Here is a 21,318-nt window from a genome sequence, read left to right on the forward strand (position 1 = left end):
TTTTCATTCTTTTGAGGATTGTAATGTTCAGCGTCTTCCCTGCAATCGCGTGCACATTTATCTCTTCGATAATTCTTTACATTGACTTCCTTTCACCCATCATTGGCCTGAGAAGTGTGATATATATATGGTCGGTGAAATTACTTGATAGACGTCTTCATTTAAAAGTCCTGTCTTTCGCACAATATGAACCAATCAAACAATTACACTGTTAACCTCGGGCGTAACATTGTGAGCGTGGCGATAACCTTTTATTCCTAGATTTCAAAAGTTTCATGAAACAAAAAAAAATATCGCCAGTTGCACCACAATGACTTGGGCACTGCACCATGAAATCGGCGAAGCTGAGCTTCGTTCCTGGCCAAGGCTGACATCGGTACTGAATGATATCTGAAGACGAACCTGGGACCCACCCCCCCCGCCACCACTTCACCAACCCGTACTGATTGGCTTGCTAAAGTATAGTCAAACATGACCGAAAGGCATCGGAATACCTTCATCCATTAGTGGATTGACAAAAGTCATGCATTATTATCATTCGTTTTTTATTATTATTATTATTATTATTGACAAATAGGGAGAATATATGTATGGCTATATGTTGGATGAGTTATAAGGTGACTTGTGATTGTCATCATTAATTCACTTATGTGATTACCTGTCTAAATGCATGTCTTCCCATTTCTCGTTTATTCCCAGCATTGTCAAGTTGGACTGCTGTCTTCTCTCCCACTTGACTGGTGTGAGTGCTGACCTACTTTTCATGAATAGGATCTCACTGTTTCGGTTTATCACCCTGTTTATTCAAATCAAACTCACAACTGGCAGCTTTTGTACTTTTTAAAAATAATTTATTTTTCACGTCTGAGAAATTAACGCATTGGAAAAAAAGAATTTTCTTACAATTTCACATTCCCATCTGGCCAAGGATTTTTTTGTCGTATTTTCCTCGATGAGACTAACCGGATTATACCATTAGGCTTCTCTTTGGGTGTGCATCAGTCAATTAAGCAAATTGTGTAGTTTGTTAGGTGTATATGTTTCCTTGGCTGTTGAAACAGACCATTCTGTTTTACACAAATTAGGCTTATATCCTCTGTTAGTCATCCTAAATATTTTCCCAGGCTGTGGCAGAATATTTTTAAATGGAGTCCCTAAGGAGAAAACAAGGTTAAAAGGTCTACTCTGTGGCTGAGTTATGGTTCTAGTCTCCTAGCGATATGCACCCCAGAGCATCATTTATGCAAAAGCAGTGGGAAGGCCTAGGCTTTTTACGCCACAGCCTAGCAATGTGCTGATTGAAGGTCTTACTGATGAACATTTGTACTTTCGTCAGCATGTCATTAATTCTCTGCTCTCACTCACGCACATTATCTCAACCCTCCAGCTTCCTCACATCAATTGTCTTATTCGTCTACCTGTGTTACAAGCGCTTTGGTTGCGGCTTAAGCATGATATTTTTTGACATTCACAAATAAACACTGCACCGCTAATGGCTGTGGGGGCAGTGCGGCGCCACGGCGGATAGTATGAGCTCAGTGACCTTGAGCGAGATTCCCAGTTACGGCTAAACATGAGAACCGGTCCTTCCTGCGTACGCTCCCCTCGGATTCCCTCCACTTTGACATCCCACTCTGACCACCATGTTGAAACTATGGTCAAACAAGAACATGGCGTTCATCCAGTAGTGGGTCGAGAAAGGGCTTTAAATGGACATTATATTCCTACGAGTATTGTGAACAATTGTACAAACTCACCCAGCAGCTTTGACTCATAAAACCTATGTGTAGTTATTGCCGTTTACATGCATCCTGCTTTTTTGTCACCGAATCCCTTGATTACCACATTTATGGCCAAGTTGAATGGTAGTAAATTGTTTGTTGCTAATTACCAGCCTTTTTTACCGACAGTAAAATTTCCAGGAGGAGTTTTCAAAATCCAAATACCCTACAAGCACAGACTAATCGCAGCATAGGCTTATGCTAATTTTTTGCTGTTAATTAGCAAACAATTCTGAGAGCATATTTACATTTTCATTTAAACACATAGGCTTTCGCGACCAATAGCATCCATAATAGAGGTTTTGTTTTGGGTTAGAGCACGTACGTATATAAATGTGTCGTTAAACCCACCACCATCTGACACAGCCAATTTAATAAGGTTTGTCATGTAAACAGAACATGGAAATTCGTTACTAGTACAGCACACCGCTGTGTTGGAGAGCAAAGCCACAACATTTACAATCTGAGTACGACGTTTCGTAGTAATTACAACTAGCTTCATCAGGCGATAGCCAGATTTGTTGTAAATGTTGTGGGTTTGCTCTCCAACACACTGGTGTACTGTGCTAGTAACACATTGTCCACGTTCTGTTTACGTGACAAACCTTACTAAATTGCCTGTGTCGGGTGGTGGCGAGTTTAATGACGCATTTATATATTTACGCGATCTAACCCAAAAAAAAACCTGTATTATGGATTACATTTTCATCTGGACTTTTTTTGTGTATCTTTTGAAAATTGCACCGGGTCTCCCTCTGCACACTGCAATAGAATCTACACAAAATGATCACCTCTAGTTCACGTGTTTCACTGATTTTGAAACTATTTTGCCAGTCTATTTTTTTTCCCCCATTTACCTCATTGGAACTTAACGGTTTAACCTCTGCTTTTACATTATAATGTGTATCATGACGCTACACATAACAATTGTTGTAAAATAATTTCAGCCAACTGTCAATCCACCGCCGAAGGTCTCCCCACGCTTTGTCCGGTTAGAGGGGTTGTTTGACCAAACTTCTTCATGGTGATCGACGTAGGTTAGAGAAGTGGGGGTCGCGGGCTCGGGGCTGGTTCAGATATCACCCACGAATGATGTTATCCGTGGCCAAGGATAGAGCTTAGGTCATCAGGTCCTTAGCGCAGTGCATCACTGCTGCGACCCCAGTATATGTTTTCACGCGTCTATATGTAAACCCCCATTATGTGTCTAAAATCATGTGTGCATGTAAATAAAATATAAATACTGTTATTAATAAAGTTATATTATTTCACCTCCACTTAATGTGAAAATTGCATCGAATCAACGACGCATTATAACTTCACCTCATTAAAGCAAGATTTGAGTCAGGCATTATTTACTTTGCTTATACATTATTTTGATTTCCTGCACATTTCAGGTAGAATCTCGATCTGAACCAATCTAGCAAATCGTAGTGCACCTCCATAAATCTTGAAGTCGCGTCTTAGCAACGTCTCTACAATGTCGTGAGGTTAGCTTGTGACCTTCTTTTTCATAAATAAATTCTCAAATAACGTAATCATTTTTTTTTCATCCTTTGGCTCCGACTATGCATATCAAATTTAGTATCAGCCAGACTGCCTAGCTCATCAGAGCCTTTTCCACCAGCTGGGTCCCATCCCACAACGGCCCCTGTGAGGCCAATAGCATGACTACACTGTTCATATTTTCAGCAAAAAACATTCCTGTCAGCGTGACCCAATCCTGTCCAGGGTACGTGCTCGGTTTCTGCCTTTACGGCTCCACTACTGCACACTGCCAAATTGCATGCACGTTCATAGGTAACACCCTTTTCTGTGTGCTTCCAATTAGTGTTTTTTTTTGGTTTGCTGGCAAATCACTACGATGCGGCTCAGTGGTCTAATAGACACTTGCTTGTGTTTGATATCAGCATTGACCAATTTGAGCCTCTGGTTTGGCCCCGCTGATAATGTGTTACGGGAGGATTGTCAATAAACCTACCATCCTCTGTGAGGACATTAGACCCTCCACTCGGATTCCGTAGAGGTATGACACTCTGTTCAAGCGGAGGTCATCATGTGCTGGTATTCCAGCCAAATATGCCAATAAAATGAGCCCGGCTGCAACGTCCTCTTCCCTCACCTGCCGAGAGAAGACGCCTTTCTAAGAAACGACGCTGGGTGGATTGTTGCATCACAGGATGATGAGAAACAGTGACGGCTCGGGGTGGCCTTCATCCAGCAGTGGATTGTTCATCGCTGATGGTAATAAAAAAAACCTTAAGGACAATTCCCTGCATAAACTATTCTCCAATCTTCACAACAATTTGCACTGGCTTTGAAATAATTTATGGCAACTGTGGGTGAGGTTAAATCACTTTGGGAAAAGGTGAAAAAAGTAATGCTGAAATATTGTAATTCAATTTTAATTAAATGAATATTTTAGCACATTGAAATGGTATCTATGCTTTGACATTTTCACACTTTAACGACCACGGGGAGGGAGACATGCACACTCCAAATATACAGGCATCAGGGTCGGCATCGAACCCACGACCTCCTGTATACCAAGGGAGGAAGTTAACATCTCACCACCGTTATGGAGGAGTGGTGGTGCAGTGCTTACCGCACTGTTCTATAAACCCAGTGACTTGAGTTTGACTCAAAGCCAAGACGAATATAAGTGGTGAGTGATATCTGAACCGGTTGTGGACCTCCATTCATAATATGTACTGAATAGTACGGTGAAGTCGGGTCAAAGAACCACCACGACCAACATGACATGTGGAGGCCTTCATCCAGCAGCTGATTGACTAAGGGTGATACATTTTTATTTTACATTCAAGCTGAAGTTAAGAAACGCCGTGTTCTTCCATGGCGTTTTGGACAAAAAAATAATCAGAGCCAGCCGCAAAGTCAAGTAAAGTGCGCTCAGTGACCTTAACAACAAAGGCAACGATAGCATTTAAATACAGTTTTAGATCGCATATGGTGTAGCCAGAGCCCCGCTCATTTCAGGGAAACAGCTGTGGACGTTTTATGGATCAATAGGCAGACAGTGTTCGAGGAGACGAGGATACCGCACTGGGTACGTAACCTTGTGGCTGTTCTGGAGAGAGAGAACCTGGCACAAATGAACAAATGAGTTTAACTGCCCGCTGAGTGTCTGCCAGAATATGTATTCTATTCCCACAGCTCAATACTGGCCGCTTGGTCCAGCTGTTTGTGCACTTAACAAAAAAATCCCCAACAAAAATGGTTACAACTATTGCGCTGCTCGATGTGCAGAGCTTGTCAAGAGTGTGTGGCCGATATCGACTTAATGCACGTGTATATACACACACCCATAAGAAATCAAGCGTCTCTAAATGTCAGCATTTTGTTTAAAAAATGTGAACGTGTACACAACAATGCAAGAACACGGTGTACAGAAGAAGAAGAAAAAAAATCAACTCTGCGCTTCGAAAAAAAAAGAAATTCCTCACATCTCCGGTCCGGCCCCTTGCCATTAATACAGCCGCACATGCCGCACCCACCCCACACACACCCCCCCTATTCACATCTCCGACAGAGGCGGCTCAAATGGCCAGCTTCATTACGCGCACTGAGCGGCACGGGGAAAAGCCTGCGTTTCCCCGGCTCTCGTGTAATTAAACCCCGCCAGCCCCGGAGCTGGCTCAGCATCCAAGGGAGCCATCAATATCGGGGCGCGCGTGAGGGTGCGCCACTGCCGTGTAATATCAGCCAGACACCAACTTATTGCAAGGCTCAACGCAAGCCACGTTTGACCGGGCGCAGGCGTATGGCGGGGGTTTGCGTGCACCACACGCTGCACTCGAAGGCCAAACAAACAAAAAAAAAGAGCCGGAGCCATTGCGTTCGAGCAACGTTTCGGCAGTGAGCAGGGATGAGCTCAAATGACATCTGCGCCACGGGGCTTGCCACGTCACTGCCGTAGAAACGGCACTGTACATCGTAAGATCAAATTATATCGCCAATTCCCGCGGCTCATCCATCAATGCTCGGAGTGCATTCGCCGCGATTGCAGAGGCCAAATATGCTTCGTATGGCGGGGAATTGATCAGCAATGTTGCTATGCTCGTGTCGAGGTGGCGAGTGGATGAGCCTGTGGACGGTTTCAGGAGTATCTTGGTGAATATCTGAAATGTGGCCGGAGAATGATTACAGTGGACAGTATTGTGCCATTGTGCTTTTGCTGCAAGTCACAAACACACAGGTGTGCCACATCTTGGAACTGTGTTTAATTAGACAGACACATTGTTTTGAGCTCTCGGTGTGGTTTTTAATTTGAGGTACACATTGGTGCGTTTAGTAGAAATAATTTTTCTGTGATAAATGTATGTTCACAATCATGTGACAGCAAATGGAGCACTGAAAAGTTTGCATCATGCTGTACAATACTTTAAACGTATAACGTATTCCATTGCTATAAGAAATATGTTAGAGCACAATGCCGTTTCATTTCTATTTTAAAGCACAATGCAGTTTCATTTCAGTAAAAAAAATCCACGTATAATTTAAAGTTGGCCATAACCCAACCAAAGCAAGTTGCATGCTGTCGAATTTTTATTACTGAAACAAGCTAGGGCATGACTACAATACGTCAGGTTATAACTGCAATCTGTAATAAAAAATTTAGCTCACGGCTCTCTTTCACGTTACAATATCAGAGGACAACCTCATTAACTTGATGCCATAAATGAAGAAATACAATGTTTCATCTCCCAGAACTGTCGAATAGCATGCTTGGGGAGGTAAAAAAGAAAAAAAATATATAGCTCAAAATGAACAATAAGTTTCCGCAATCCACGTATGCCGAAGGCACTGCGCCCAACCTTTTTAAACCAATTAATATTATATACACGATGTGCCTATGTTGTATAAAACAGTTATAAAGGCAGAAAAATTTGCCACTGCTGGCAGTACACTACCACTGACAATATAATGCATTATCGTCAGCATGAAAGCGGGTAATTACGTTTTCTAGCAGCAATATTTAAATACACACAAAGTGATATTTTAATTTAACTCCTAATGCTCCATTACGGTGACAGAATGGCATAATGTCTGGCGTTCCCGCAGTGTATTCCTTATTTGTATTGTCACTTACGAGCGTGGTGTTGATGAAAAGCATCCATGTTAACGTGCTCTCATCTCAGCCAGCTCCAGAGGAGAGGGCCGTAACGTGGTGATGTTCACCCCGCACCTCCTAGCAGATTAAAAACTAATGTCTATATTGAAAACGGATTCCTTTTTAGCTGCTTTCTGTGTTTTCGTTTGGCTACGTACGGTTCAACGTGTACACCACGTACATAGCATGACACAACTACAGTATGTCACGGAAACGACGGAGGGGCTTTTTTTATTTATTTCTGGAGTAATTAAGGAGGTGCTGATCTCTGGTATGTAAACGAGACCTTGTCACAGTGACACCCGTCTATCTCCTAATCCGCTTTGATCCTCAAACCACATTGCTAACATAACACGCAGATTAGCCGGCAGATTAGCCGGTGTGTGTGTGTGCCAGAGACCCCGAACCGCAACCCTAAAGTATCCACGGCTGCGACAGTACGCACGGTTCCCGGAAAGTGGGAAGAGGGCACTTAGATTTCATTTTGTGCCGCGCCGGTGACGGCAAGATTAGCGATGTTAGATAAATGGTCAGCTCATGATGTTCCCGAAAGCGGGAGAAAGCGGGCTGTGAGAAAATAAAATAATTGCCTAAACGGAACACTTGGAACATTAACTAAAGCGAAAGAATGTTTGGAGAGCTGAAGGTTTCCCTCTGCCTAATCAGTTAATTCGTGCAACTTAATGACCTTGTGTAATGGCGTTGATGTGCTCTCCTTGGGCTAATTCCACTTGGGTTAGTTTGTATGCTGTGATAAAGGTTATTTTTGTTGTTGTTACGTAACTCCCCTCTGTACATTATATTACGTATAAATAAATGTTGGTGGTGTACTCAGTTACCTGAATTCAATTCCTGGCCGTGGCTAACATCAGTGTGAGGTGGTGTCTGAATGCGGGCCTCCCCTTTACCAACCCGAAATGATCAAACAACCCCCATTACCAACACATCGTCGGGGGTGGGGGGGGGACTTCATCAGACGATGATTTGACAAAGGGCTCAAAAGTATATATATATTAATTATTGTAGTTGGAGAGGAAGGGCAATTTTCAAACCAATACATGTTTATTGTTGAAGCCAACTCTACGCACACGCACGGTCATCTTTAGTTGAAAGAATCACATTTGAAGACTATCAAAGCATGAGATGGTATTTGAGTGCACATGCAAATTGAATATCTAATTTGTTATTGCATACCCGAGAGGCCAGTGCTATTAGCAAGCCCCTATTAAGGTTTGCACGGCAAATCAGGGTGTGTTGTTGCCATCGCCACACCACGTAAGGTACTCATTTTAGGCCGAGTTGATCTAAGGAAGGTCCAGGTCAAGTTCAAATACAATTTGCCAAAGATGATGTACATTAGAGCCAGGAATTAGACCTGGGTTGCCAGGCTCATGCACACATTCACAGAAATGACTCCGCCCGCCCGCTACCCCATATGGCCGTATAGATTGCTGGGGCAAGTGCTGTTAGCGAGTAGCTATCAAAGCCGGCATGAAATATGATGGGGTGGCATGACCAACATCACTCCTGGCCATGTGTGTCTCCCCCAGTGTTAATGTTCACACACCACATCGAATACTCATTTAAGGCTGGGTCAACCTACAAGAAGCCCAGGACAGATGATGATGATGATGCCACCGATGATAGTCATTGTCAGTAATGGATCTCAAGTCACTTGTTTCACAGCGCGGCGAGCTGATCACTGCACCACCACTCCCCATGCTACACACACACACTAAGACTCAATTCATATAAAATGCATACACTCGATTATATATTAAGTGCAAAAAATGCATTTTAAATGGACCGTTAATGCACTAAAATTGATGATCTCTTTGCTCGTTTAAATGTAACATAAAGCCCATTCCTTCATGCCCGCCGATGCCACAAGTGGAGCTGAACCTAAGCACGACGGTGATTCTCAACCACCGAAGCGACAGGAACTAGCGTCAAAAAAACACTCAAGTCTCTCCCCCCCCCACCCTCCACCACAGCCCCAACTCACCCCACTGGCTAGCAACCGTCATATATCAAGCTACAAACTCCGTGTTATGAATTGCGGACATAACTCTGGGCTCGCCTTTCAGCCGAGGAATGCGCGACAGACACATCCAAGCGGAACAGCACCAGATACTGGGCGCTTGTTGTGCATTAGCGTGACAAACAGCCCGAACAGAGGTTTCTTTCGCTCGCGTTACAAAGTGCAGAGTACAATTCCCCGCTGTTTTCGTTGACATGCTCGAGCATCGGCGCATTGCATTCTGTTTGTCTGTCCGCCTGTTAGCGAGCACGCGGGATTTACCTGTGCGCCGTCAGCCACCGCCAGCCAACTCGCCAGGAACAAGCAACAAAATGTGCGGTGGTCGTCATTTCTTTAATACTTTGGATGTGCGTGTGCGGGTGTCAATACGTGTTTTATACACTGCATATATATACACACACAGAAATGACGGGCAGCTAAAAAAATTGTTTGTGAGCGTATATATCGCGCTGCGAATAATGTTTTTGCCTGTCTAATATTCAACGGATGTCTTGAATGAATTATCTCGCTTATAACAATTGTAATAAAATATGCGCTGACAGTAAATAGAAATGTTAACTGTAACAATGCGACCGAGCTTATCCAGCATGTGAAGACACAGACTTGACAATGTTTAAACAAGGAATCATTTACTTGGCAATATTCTTGGGAAGGAATAACAGTCTATAGAACCTTGTTATTCTTTAACATTGAATGATCACCATTTAGTAATGATCTTATACAAATGGCGTACAATAATATCAATGACGTGTCTTCCCCAAAAAATCTAAATGTTTGCGTATACATTTAAAAATCCACGATAAACTTGGTTTGACCGCAATCATACATTATACATAAATATATATCATAGCGCATGGATGGCATTTGCTTTGCATGTACAATATCAGCTTGGGGGTGATAAAAAATAATACACAGCTTGGAAAACTAAATCCCAGAAGGTCATCAGACCAACAAAACATCTAAGACCAACGTAACAATTAGAAACCATGACTCCTGTGCCGAGGAGCTGCATAAGCATCATCACCCCGACCATCTCCACGTGGAGGCAGCCGACACCCCGAAAATCACATTGACACTGATGTGCCTCCCCTTCCCAATCGACACCAGTGCAGGACCCTTTACTTACATCGGACAATGATCGACAAATTAAGTTACACGTGGTTTTAAGCCCGTGGAATTCTTCCACCGTCCGTAGCCATGCCACCGACTCAATGCTGGGCGGCAAAGCAGAACGCAACGGCGGACCGATGCGCACGTAATTATTACACGACATACTTGGGGCGAACGTTCCCAAGCGTGCCAACACAGTTCACGTACCTGTAAGGGTTAGATCGTCAGTTAACAATGCTCACTCTAATGCACCGGACGACTTTCCTGCAACGTAAGAAACCACTGCACAGTTGTCAACAAAATATATTGCAGCAGCGACTGCAGCAGGAGCTGCAACAGCAGCCCCGCGACCAACGACCGAGCAGCTGGTCCATCTCCAAACATTCCATCACTTTCTTCCTAAGAATAGCCACTCTGCTGAACGCACGAGCCAGCCTTGCGTTTTTACTGCACCTTGGCGGAGAGGCACGACGGGTAGTAGTAGGCGGTGTACTGGGGGAACATTGGTTGCTGCTCCAAGCGCTTTCCCATGAAGTCGGCGGGACACATTTGGCGGTCTCCCGCTTGTGGGAACTAATCGCCTCGGCCGGAGCTCTGGAAAGGAACGCTCGCTCGTCGTTCGTGGAATACAACGGCGTGGGTCGGCTGCTGTCACACGCGCACGTGCACGCGTGCGGCTCTATCTGTCTGGCTTGTGTAGTCTCTCACTCACACGCGCGCGCGCGCTCGCTCTAGCCCAATTTGGCTCTCTGCTGCCACGCCTGCTTGAGCGCGGGCAGACGAGGATAGGCTGCGATCGGTAGCGTTGCGGGAACTTCCTCGATTTCCGCACCCTCCCCTCGCAGCGTCCACTCCGGCTAAGGCAGCAGAACACACACGCACGCCAGCGTGTGCGTGCAATCCCCAGTGCCCCCTCTGCTGTTCCGTTACAACCGAGTTATAATGAAGCGAGCCCGCCGGCTGCAAGTGCAGCTGATGCCCGCGTTGTGAGTGAAGCAAAAGGAGATGGGCCAATGTCAAACAACGGGCTCGTGCTCCCACTAACAAGCCTGATCACCGCTGATTGAGCGGCTATCGAATAGCCACAGGAGCTCAGCTACAACCGTCCGGAGCACTGCTCTAATTAAATTAATGCCCCTAAAGGAGCCCGACACGTACACTGTAGACTCAAAAAAAGTAAGTGGAATGGAGTACATCAATATATAACTTATGCTTGCCCTGTGCATAAAATAAAGTTGTTGTTTTTTATAAAGCATAAAACTCGATTTTTTGTCTCTCTTCCCTTTGGCTCAAAGGTCAAAGAGTTCACGTTTCCAAAAGAGGCCGCATCTTGCGTGGTGCCCTCAAGTTGACACTGGCACAGAGATTGGACAAGGGGTGGGTCTGATCACTTCTGTGGCTTCTGGAGCTGCCTGTTCAACTGCAGCAGGGACATGCTGCAGTCGGAGAGGGGAGGAATAGGACAAGTCAACTGGATCATTTGATGCTGTACTCTTCGACAGTTCTGGCAAAACCCTGGCTGAGTGTTGTTGGCTTTTGCACATAATGGAATTTTTTTTACAAGTGCCAGTAACAGCAATTTCCTCATTAGGATAAATTATAAGCCACAGCCCACGTCAGTTGCTGAATGGTATGTAAATATGGCGTGTAAAAGTAAAGCTGCCAAAATGTAGTGAGTGAAAAAAATTCCATACTTGAAAAATCCTGCATAAATTATACTGTGACAATTTAATGTACCACTAAGATTAATCATTCGCTAATGCATGTGCTAAATCTGACAACACTAGAAATGTCATATTTTCTCAAAAGATTTATGATAGGGGGGAGTAGTGGCACAGTGGTTAACGCAGTGCGCTATGAACCACGACTAACATTGACGGGAGATTCTAGCCCAGGGGTCGGCAACCTACGGCTCCGGAGCCGCATGCGGCTCTTTATGGGCTGCTTCTTGACAATATGTACGTATGTACAGTATGTACTCAGATGCATTGCGGCTCTTGAAATACTGAATTTTGTACCGAATTGGAAAGAAATGGCTCTTCTTGTTATTTTGGTTGCCGACCCCTGTTCTAGCCGAACCAGTCCTGTGCATCCGTTCACCAACCTGCACTCACCATCGTGGTGGAGAGAAGTTGAATTTACCCGTGACTGACACAGCATGGAGATGTCTTCATCCAGCAGTGTATTGGCAAATGGCCATCAAGTATTATTATGTAGTATACTGCGAATACATAATAATATGTAATACTTAATTATTCAACTGAAAATTGTACTTATTCCGAACATTTGTTTTCATGGAGCGATTACATAAAATAATTAGTGAATTGAAGTTGAAAAGTTTCTAAATTGAAAACTAGAGAATCAAGCGTAAACCTGTGTTAAAGTGTAATACCCTGCTTTCATGAACCCTTTTTGACTGATCTTCATCTATAAACCATGCTCCTCTGAAGGCAAAAAGACCATTATGGCATTGTCATTAGCAAACACCGCCTTTCGTCCTGAAAAATATATAAGCTAATGTTTAAGCAAGGGAAATGACCCATATTCATGCTAGACTTTCATTTTTTTTACTGCTATATCATAAACCGGTACATTATGGCGAGTTAATTTTATACATGCAAAGATAAGCTCAACAAAGACAAAGATTATATGTGAAGTCAATGAGAGTAGTGTGTCTAGACTTTTATCGACTGAGCCAAAAGTAAATCAATGTTAAATTGCGCCGAAACAATTAGCAAATACTTTTATTTTCATATTCTTCATCCTCAGTATACGCGGAGCGTTCAAGAGTATGAAGTTAATTGTTGTTTACGCAGCACACACACACACACTTTCACGGACATCTGCAAAATTTCACAGGTGCAATTTAAATTCTAAATTCTGCAGTGTGCCCCATTTCAGTGCGGAATATATTTATCACGCTTGTTTACAAGAAAGGCCTCGCTGACTCTCAAGACTCTCTCTTGGTGAGGAGATACTGCCAAGTCTCCGCAGGAAGGGGGGCGATGTTGCTCCGTGTATTCCCAATTGAGTCATTTGCGGGCAAAATTTTCAGCATTGGCGATGCACATTGCACGCTTTATTTCTTTTTAGCTTTGTGAAGAAGCCGAGATCCTCAAGAAAAAACATTCAAAACTGAGGCAGGGCGTACAAAAAAACCCTCCCCACTGAAAGACACCCCGAGTCAGGAATCGAACCTGGGACCTCCTTGCTGTCAGGCACGAGTGTTACCACTGCACCACTCTGCCTAACCCCAAACCCCCTTCCTATCCTCACCCCGCTCCGACCCCTTTCACCGACACACACAGACCGGCATGGTGAAGTACAGTGAAGACAGCTCCCCATGACTCACACGGCATGGGGATGCCTTCATCCAGCAGTGGATTGACAAAGCGCTGTAAATTATCATTCTTATTATGCTTGACACCAAAATGTGGATAAATGCAGGGTTACTATTATGGAATGCGTGGAATTTGTGCCGTATGCTACGGCAACCGATTTAACAAACTCCACATCGATTCGTTCCACATCTGATTTGCATTGAAACTCACCATTTATTAATGGCGTTTTATGTCATGCAAAGCAATTGCATGTGCGGGATGGTAATGCAGATATTTTAACATTTTACTTACTGTTTCATTTACATCTTTCCCAGGACCAAGAATACTAATTTCTGCTTTCATGTTGCGGTTCATGAGATAATGGTAAACATTTGTCACAACAGTCCGACACTAATCAGGCTCAGAGAACAGAGAAAAAAAAGGGAGCTATTGAACCTGGGACCATGCTCCTGCAATAATAATAAAACATTGTCACAAGTGCCACACGATTGTGCAAGGCAGTCACATGAGGCCCCTGCTATCTCGGGAAGAGTCCGGAAAGGATGGGTCCTGCCGGGAACTGGCACTGATGGATGAGATGCTTTGTTATGCTGGGACTTGCACTAAGAGAGAATTTTCAGCATTCGCTTAAACACTCACCTATGAGCGCATCTGTGCACGCGTGTGCAACGCGCGCGCGCACGCTTTGCACACGCGAATCTTTGCAATGACAAAAAAATATTTGTTGCCACGTCTTCGCGAAAATAAAATTCAAATAAAACCTGCACCCCCATTGGTTGCATTGCACGGTGCAGACATGCATGCAACACACGCATTATTTACGGCTTTTGACGGAACATGCAAACGTGGATTTGTGGCATTGTATTAAACTGCAGCAGCGTGTTACAATATATCTAAACCAAACATTAAAAATACGGTCGGAAGCACGTCGTAACACGGCTATTTGTTTTCTGAAATGGTCTAAACAGAAAAACTAAAATGTATTAGTGGACCTAACAATTCGAAATGAAAGTTCTTTAACTTCCTAATGCATATAAATAGTAGGGTAACGAGGCTGCTGGATTGAGGAGGGAAAATAATAACGTAAAAAATATATATTCTAGTTTGAAGCTCCTTCTGGGAGGCTGTAAAACATGTAGTCTGACAGCAGAAATAGCTAATTAAATACGGTCACAGCCCCCCCTTTTGAACGTACCGTGCAGCCTTGCCTTCCAATTACCCAGGCTGCCTTATGTTTCTCCATCTTGACCCGGTCCCCTGGGCACAGGATTAAAGTGGCTCGCTGGAGGAAGACGTTCATTTCTGTAGTTTTGCAGCCGCTTCCGGGGCAACAGCCACTTTAGGTAGCCCGGCCCAGCGCATAAGCACCTTCTTTATTATTACAATGAAACGCAAGGCCATTTCCCCTTATATTGTGTCAAAACACCGCGTACTCGTATCGCCTGATGATGCACAATCGCGGCGGGGCAATGCACAATGAGGGAGAGGCGAGGAAACAATTGGATGCAAACACACATATATCTAGAGATATACACGAAGATATCATTATATATAGACGTATAGGCAGACACAAATATGATTCTGACGTGTATCTGATGTGGCTCAGTACACACACATATCACTCTACTCCCCGCTGACATGCTCTCCGCTCCAGTAACCGAGGCCTTCGTTCTAAACCCTCCCCAGCCTCTGCTCAATCTAAGGTCGCTCCTTCGCTGCTGCTGCCTCTATATTCTAAAATTCCACACCCCCCCCGGCCATCCATGTTGTTGACTCACTGGCCCCGTTCAAGTCTCGGCTTAATATATTTCCCTTCAGAAAATGACTGATCGCTATAATAAACATGTATATGGATGTGCATTAGAACTTGTGTAATCAGTCAATGAGGTTTATTCATAAACCAAACCATTTAATCGACTACTTTTTTATGATTGATTAATTGGGTCTCTTTAAAAATTATGGACACTCCGATTTACTTCCAACTGAAGGTGGGAAACCCCTGCGATCCATGCCCGAAGTTTCACAGGTGCTAAAGATGATTATGTCACCAAAACCTACCCATCACCTACCATTCAACACCCCACGTGGCAATAGCGGTGATACATTTCCCCCCAACTATTTCAATTCAATCCGATTAGTCTAGTCATCGAACCAATAAATGGTGGAGTAATCTATCAGTTAAATGTACACATTATATCCGTTTCCGAAAGTGCTCTACGATGTGTATGGCATACTTTCTGTACAGTTTCTTGAGATGCAGTTGCATTTTGACACGATATAGATGCAAATTTTTATTATTAATTATACGATATGCCAATCACCCACTAACTCATTCCTTTGTCCAGTCATTCGTTCAGGTGTTGGTTCATTTCGACGTGTAGCAGAACATGCACCGCTTCATCTGTCCTCTCATTCATTCGGCAATTCGTTTTGGACCAAGCAGATATGAAATACAAAAGCAACTGGAGTAAAAATAATTTTAACAAAAATCAATCTCAAGTAATAGAGAAGAGATACGGTGGGTCTTTAGTCTATATCTGAAACCACGGAGAAAGGATCCGGCAAACTCAACATCAGGTGGAAGGCTATTCCAAACTGTTGTGGGAGCAGCATATCAGAGGCGCGGCTTCCTGTCATTCAGAGATTGATAAGAGATTAATAGAGAAGGGAGTTTTTGCTGTGGCCGTTGAAGCTGGAGGGAGAGTGGAGGGAAATTGAAAAAAAAAGAAAAAATAATGTGCAGACTCAGTTCTGCTTAACTATGATGTATTTTACATGTTTCTGTAATGCTACGGTGCAATACCTTTGCGTAAAAATACAGCATTGCCTTAAATGGTATGGGAAAAGTAAAAATTTCACATTAAAATGTTGTACAATGTGTTTTCATCATAACGACTTCACAAATTCGGAATTCACATTGGTTGCTGTACTCTTGGAGACAGAATTCCCCAAAGTGTTCACAACAAGCCTAATTGAAATTTGTGAAGCAGAAAAAGGCCAAAATTTTCCAATTCACGATGCCTTCTTTTTTTAACTACTGCCATCAATTTATTCGGCCAGAGTGCACGCGAAACACTATTATAGCTGACAAACCACGACCTAACAATTCTACGGTATAATTTCAGCTCCAATAGTTGTGATGACCGATCAATCAATCAATCAATTCAATATTATGAACCTCCAATCGTCTCTCAAAAGCCACTGGGCAATATGGGGCCCTATTAATGACGGTTTGGAATTCCAGGAGGAATTCTTGACATGCGTTCCCGAAGCAAGTGAAGGGCACGTGTGCTATTGATGTAGGGAATCATCCTGTGTATTCAAACACAGAGACACCTTTATTGAATCATGTCCACCTCTGGGAGTACCTACGCTTGCACAATTGTAAGCATCAGGCGGATTCACGAAGCTGTTGTGAATTTCCTTTGCCCGAAGTCAAACGCAACGCTGTCAGTCTTTGTGGCGAGCAAATGTATGCGCTGCCTGCTAAGTGCAACTGCACACTGGTTTTCCCATCAGTGAGACAAGTACAGTTATGCTATTACATAGGTCATTATACACAGCAAGTCACTTAATCTTGATGCCTTATTCCCCTTTTATGTGATTTACCCTAAAAAATCCACTGCAGTCAAGTTTGACGTCACGGCAAAATAAAAAGACTCCTATCTCCCCATGCATCCCCAGCCACTCATCCCCTCCTTTCGCACGATGAAATTATGCGAATGAACGAAAGCACACGGGACAGCTTCGTGATTTCAAACTTAAATTGTAGGTGTTCAAAACCAGAGTGGTCTCATAGATTATACAACACGGCCAGACAGCTTGGCTGTTATTTATTATTTGTCGGCGCTGCCTTGAACTGATCACTTAATGGAACGCTACCGCATTCATAGTTTAGCACAGTGAGAGAGAATTTGATTCTGAACGAGAAGAATGCATTGTGCGTGCGGGGGTCACCTGAGAATACCAATTTATCCACGTCCACCGGGTGAAGTGACAAATGCTCAGAAAATACAATATCAGAAAACGCACCGCGTAAGATTTCCACTGACGCCCCTGGTGTTGCCGCTCTCAAATCACACGAGGCGCTTGTGTTCGCGCTTTGCATTCATAGCGACGGTACAATTGAAAGAGAGAGAGAAAGAGGAGAAAAAATGTTACCGCAAAAAAAAAAAAATCCCTCCAACACAATTCATGAATATACTGAATAATTTAACCACAATTCAAAAAAAGAAACGCGGATTTTTTTAGGTCACCCAGAGCTGCCAGCATAAACATGTGCAGTTTAGAGCCAGAGTATTTGGTTAGGGCATAGTTTTAAATGTTTGCCGCGGCATTTCTTATGATAAGAAACAGACGTCTCGCCCAAGCAAGTGGGGTGCAGGGAGAAAGGGCATGGAGACCTCGTATGATCTGGCTGATGTTGGACTGTTCAGCTGCTTCATATAAACAATTAGGCTCCAGTTAATGCGCTCGCGATTTACGACGACCCCCGCTTACAGAATTACTACAGAAGCGTTCTTTATTGCCTGAGATCTGTGTTGTATTCCAAAGGGATGTTCTATACGGTCCTCTTAAGCAAGAATCAAAAAGACGTAAATGAGGTCCTTGAAGTAAGTGGATTCTCCGATGCCTTCTCATTCTTTAAGCATCACAATTGTCTGGGGAGTATAGCAATAGCTAAATGACACTGGCTATCACAAGGCGGAGGCTGCTTTTAAGATCTTGCTGCTAGGCAAAATGTTAATGAAATGTTAATACAGCCGTTTTATACACCCTTCAAACCTTTCTGACTGTTCAGCCTTGTACGCACTGTGGATATAACACAGAGAGCCACAATGCCACCTTTTTAGGACACCTTAGAGTAATTGCTGTTAGCGAACACCTATTACAACCGACGTCAGAAACAACCAACATTTATCTACAGACCACAAGTGATGGGCATACTGCACTAGACAGAAACTCAATATCGGATGACTGCACATCTGTTATTTATAAATCAATGTAAGAGATATACATATTCCAATAATAATCATTATGATTATTCATTTACAGCTCTGTGGAAATCCACTGACAAAAGAAGACCACACCCATGCCATGTTGGCCACGGGTGTGGGTTGACTGTGCTTCGCCACGCTAATCAGTTTGGGTTGTGGGTGGGGGGCACCCAAGGTGTGGGGTACCTAAGGTGGGGGGCACCCAAGATCAGTTTAACACCTAGAAGGGTTTCGCGACCAATATTATCCACAATAGAGGTTTTTTAAGGGTTAGATAGCGTAAATATAAATGTGTCGTTAAACCCGCCACCAGCCAATGCAGCCAATTAGTAATAGGGTTTGTCACGTAAACAAAACATGCCAATTCGTTACTCGTACAGCACACCGGTGTGTTGGAGAGTAAACCCACAACATTTACAATTCGAGTACGACGTTTCGCCAGTAACTACAACTAGCATCATCAGGCGACAGCCAGAGTTTAAATATCACTCGCCACTCATCTAAGCCATGGCTGGGAATTAAAATTTGGGTTTCAAGGTTCACAGCACCACTCCACCATATAGATGCCTAGAATTTGTATCAATTACCTCCATTGTACATATGGCCATGACTAGGATTTGGGTCAGAGATATGCTATTATGAGTGATTACTGCTCATCATGTAATGGTGCATCAATTAATCAATGAAACATATACTTTTTCATTCATTATAGGTGGATTAAATCATTCGTCAGATAATTGAATATACGATTTCTGCAATTGTTATGCGAGTGTCACATTGGGGCTAATGGAGGGGATAAAACTGTACAAAGAAATGAAAAGAGACAGAGAAAATAAGACAATAGAGATTTGATTCTTGAGTTTAATTTGTCATCATTAGCCACGATCAATCCACCGATGGATAAAGGCTTCCTAAAGCTGTTGCCATCTCTCACAATCTCGCATAGCACCTGCACCTTGCACTTACAGTGAGGGAAAATAGTATTTGATCCCCTGCTGATTTTGTACGTTTGCCCACTGACAAAGAAATTATCAGTCTATAATTTTAATGGTAGGTTTATTTGAACAGTGAGAGACAGAATAACAACAACAACATCCAGAAAAACGCATGTCAAAAATGGAATAAATTGATTTGCATTTTAATGAGGGAAATAAGTATTTGACCCCCTCTCAATCAGAAAGATGTCTGGCTCCCAGGCGTCTTTTATACAGGTGAGATTAGCAGCACACTCTAAAAGGGAGCGCTTTGTTACCTGTATAAAAGACACCTGTTCACAGAAGGAACCAATCAATCAATCAAATTCCAAACTTTCCACCATGGCCAAGACCAAAGAGCTCTCCAAGGATGTCAGGGACAAGATTGTAGATCTACACAAGGCTGGAATGGGGCTACAAGACCATCGCCAAGCAGCTTGGTGAGAAGGTCACAACAGTTGGTGCGACTATTCGCAAATGGAAGAAACACAAAAGAACTGTCAATCTCCCTCGGCCTGGGGCTTCATGCAAGATCTCACCTCGTGGAGTTGCAATGATCATGAAAACGGTGAGGAATCAGCCCAGAACTACACGGGAGGATCTTGTCAATGATCTCAAGGTAGCTGGGACCATAGTCACCAAGAAAACAGTTGGTAACACACTACGCCGTGAAGGACTGAATCCTGCAGTGCCCGCAAGGTCCTCCTGCTCAAGAAAGCACATATACATGCCCGTCTGAAGTTTTCCAATGAACATCTGAATGATTTAGAGGACAACTGGGTGAAAGTGTTGTGGTCAGATGAGACCAAAATGGAGCTCTTTGGCATCAACTCAACTCGCCGTGTTTGGAGGAGAAGGAATGCTGCCTATGACCCCAAAAACACCATCCCCACCGTCAAACATGGAAGTGGAAACATTATGCTTTGGGGGTGTTTTTCTGCTAAGGGGACATGACAACTTCACCGCATCAAAGGGACGATGGACGGGGCCATGTACCGTCAAATCTTGGGTGAGAATCTCCTTCCCTCAGCCAGGGTATTGAAAATGGGTCGTGGATGGGTATTCCAGCATGACAATGACCCAAAACACACGGCCAAGGCAACAAAGGAGTGGCTCAAGAAGAAGCACATTAAGGTCCTGGAGTGGCCTAGCCAGTCTCCAGACCTTAATCCCATAGAAAATCTGTGGAGGGAGCTGAAGGTTCGAGTTGCCAAACGTCAGCCTCGAAACCTTAATGACTTGGAGAAGATCTGCAAAGAGGAGTGGGACAAAATCCCTCCTGAGATGTGTGCAAACCTGGTGGCCAACTACAAGAAACGTCTGACCTCTGTGATTGCCAACAAGGGTTTTGCCACCAAGTACTAAGTCATGTTTTGCAGAGGGGTAAAATACTTATTTCCCTCATTAAAATGCAAATCAATGTATTACATTTTTGACATGCGTTTTTCTGGATTTTGTTGTTGTTATTCTCTCTCACTGTTCAAATACACTTACCATTAAAATTATAGACTGATCATTTCTTTGTCAGTGGGCAAACGTACAAAATCAGCAGGGGATCAAATACTTTTTCCCTCACTGTACATATAGAGCTTATTTCATTGCTCCATCTCGTCAGTCAACGTACTCTCGGATGCATTCTATTCCTTTGCAAGAATTAAATGGCCATCCCGGAATCGTGACAATTCAGTGAATCACTGCGGGGGTGAATCTACATGCCCGCTTACTTCCACGATGCTAAGACTAGTCATCAATGTACGTCGAATAATATGTAAACACACATCACATGTTTTCACGTAGGTGATTGTTGAAAGGAAAAAAAATCCTTTTCCACATTCATAAATTATAGAAGTCAAATACACATGACCCAGCAGACTGCACTTCCTGCAGAAGGCCTGTGCTTATATAGCACTATCTCTACAAGGATTAAGCTGTCATTTATAATG

The 21,318-nt window shown here is 43.5% G+C and overlaps 1 protein-coding gene across 6 annotated transcripts in view; it reads right to left on the bottom strand.

Moving 5' to 3' along the window:
* The window catches only part of LOC144934524 (RNA-binding motif, single-stranded-interacting protein 1-like), a 276,390-nt gene that overhangs the window by 109,361 nt on the left and 145,711 nt on the right, over positions 1-21,318 (bottom strand). Inside the window, exon 1 of one of the 6 annotated variants that reach the window (XM_078860395.1) lies at positions 10,517-10,813. The exons of the other annotated variants lie outside the window; for them this stretch is intronic. Within the exon in view, the coding sequence (XP_078716521.1) occupies positions 10,517-10,612 (96 nt within the window). The 5' untranslated portion in view covers positions 10,613-10,813. Of the gene's footprint in view, positions 1-10,516; positions 10,814-21,318 lie in introns of those variants that run through there. 6 annotated transcript variants of the gene reach the window in all.

Source organism: Lampetra fluviatilis, chromosome 10 (assembly GCF_964198595.1).
Source record: "Lampetra fluviatilis chromosome 10, kcLamFluv1.1, whole genome shotgun sequence".
NCBI classification, from domain to species: Eukaryota; Metazoa; Chordata; class Hyperoartia; order Petromyzontiformes; family Petromyzontidae; genus Lampetra; species Lampetra fluviatilis.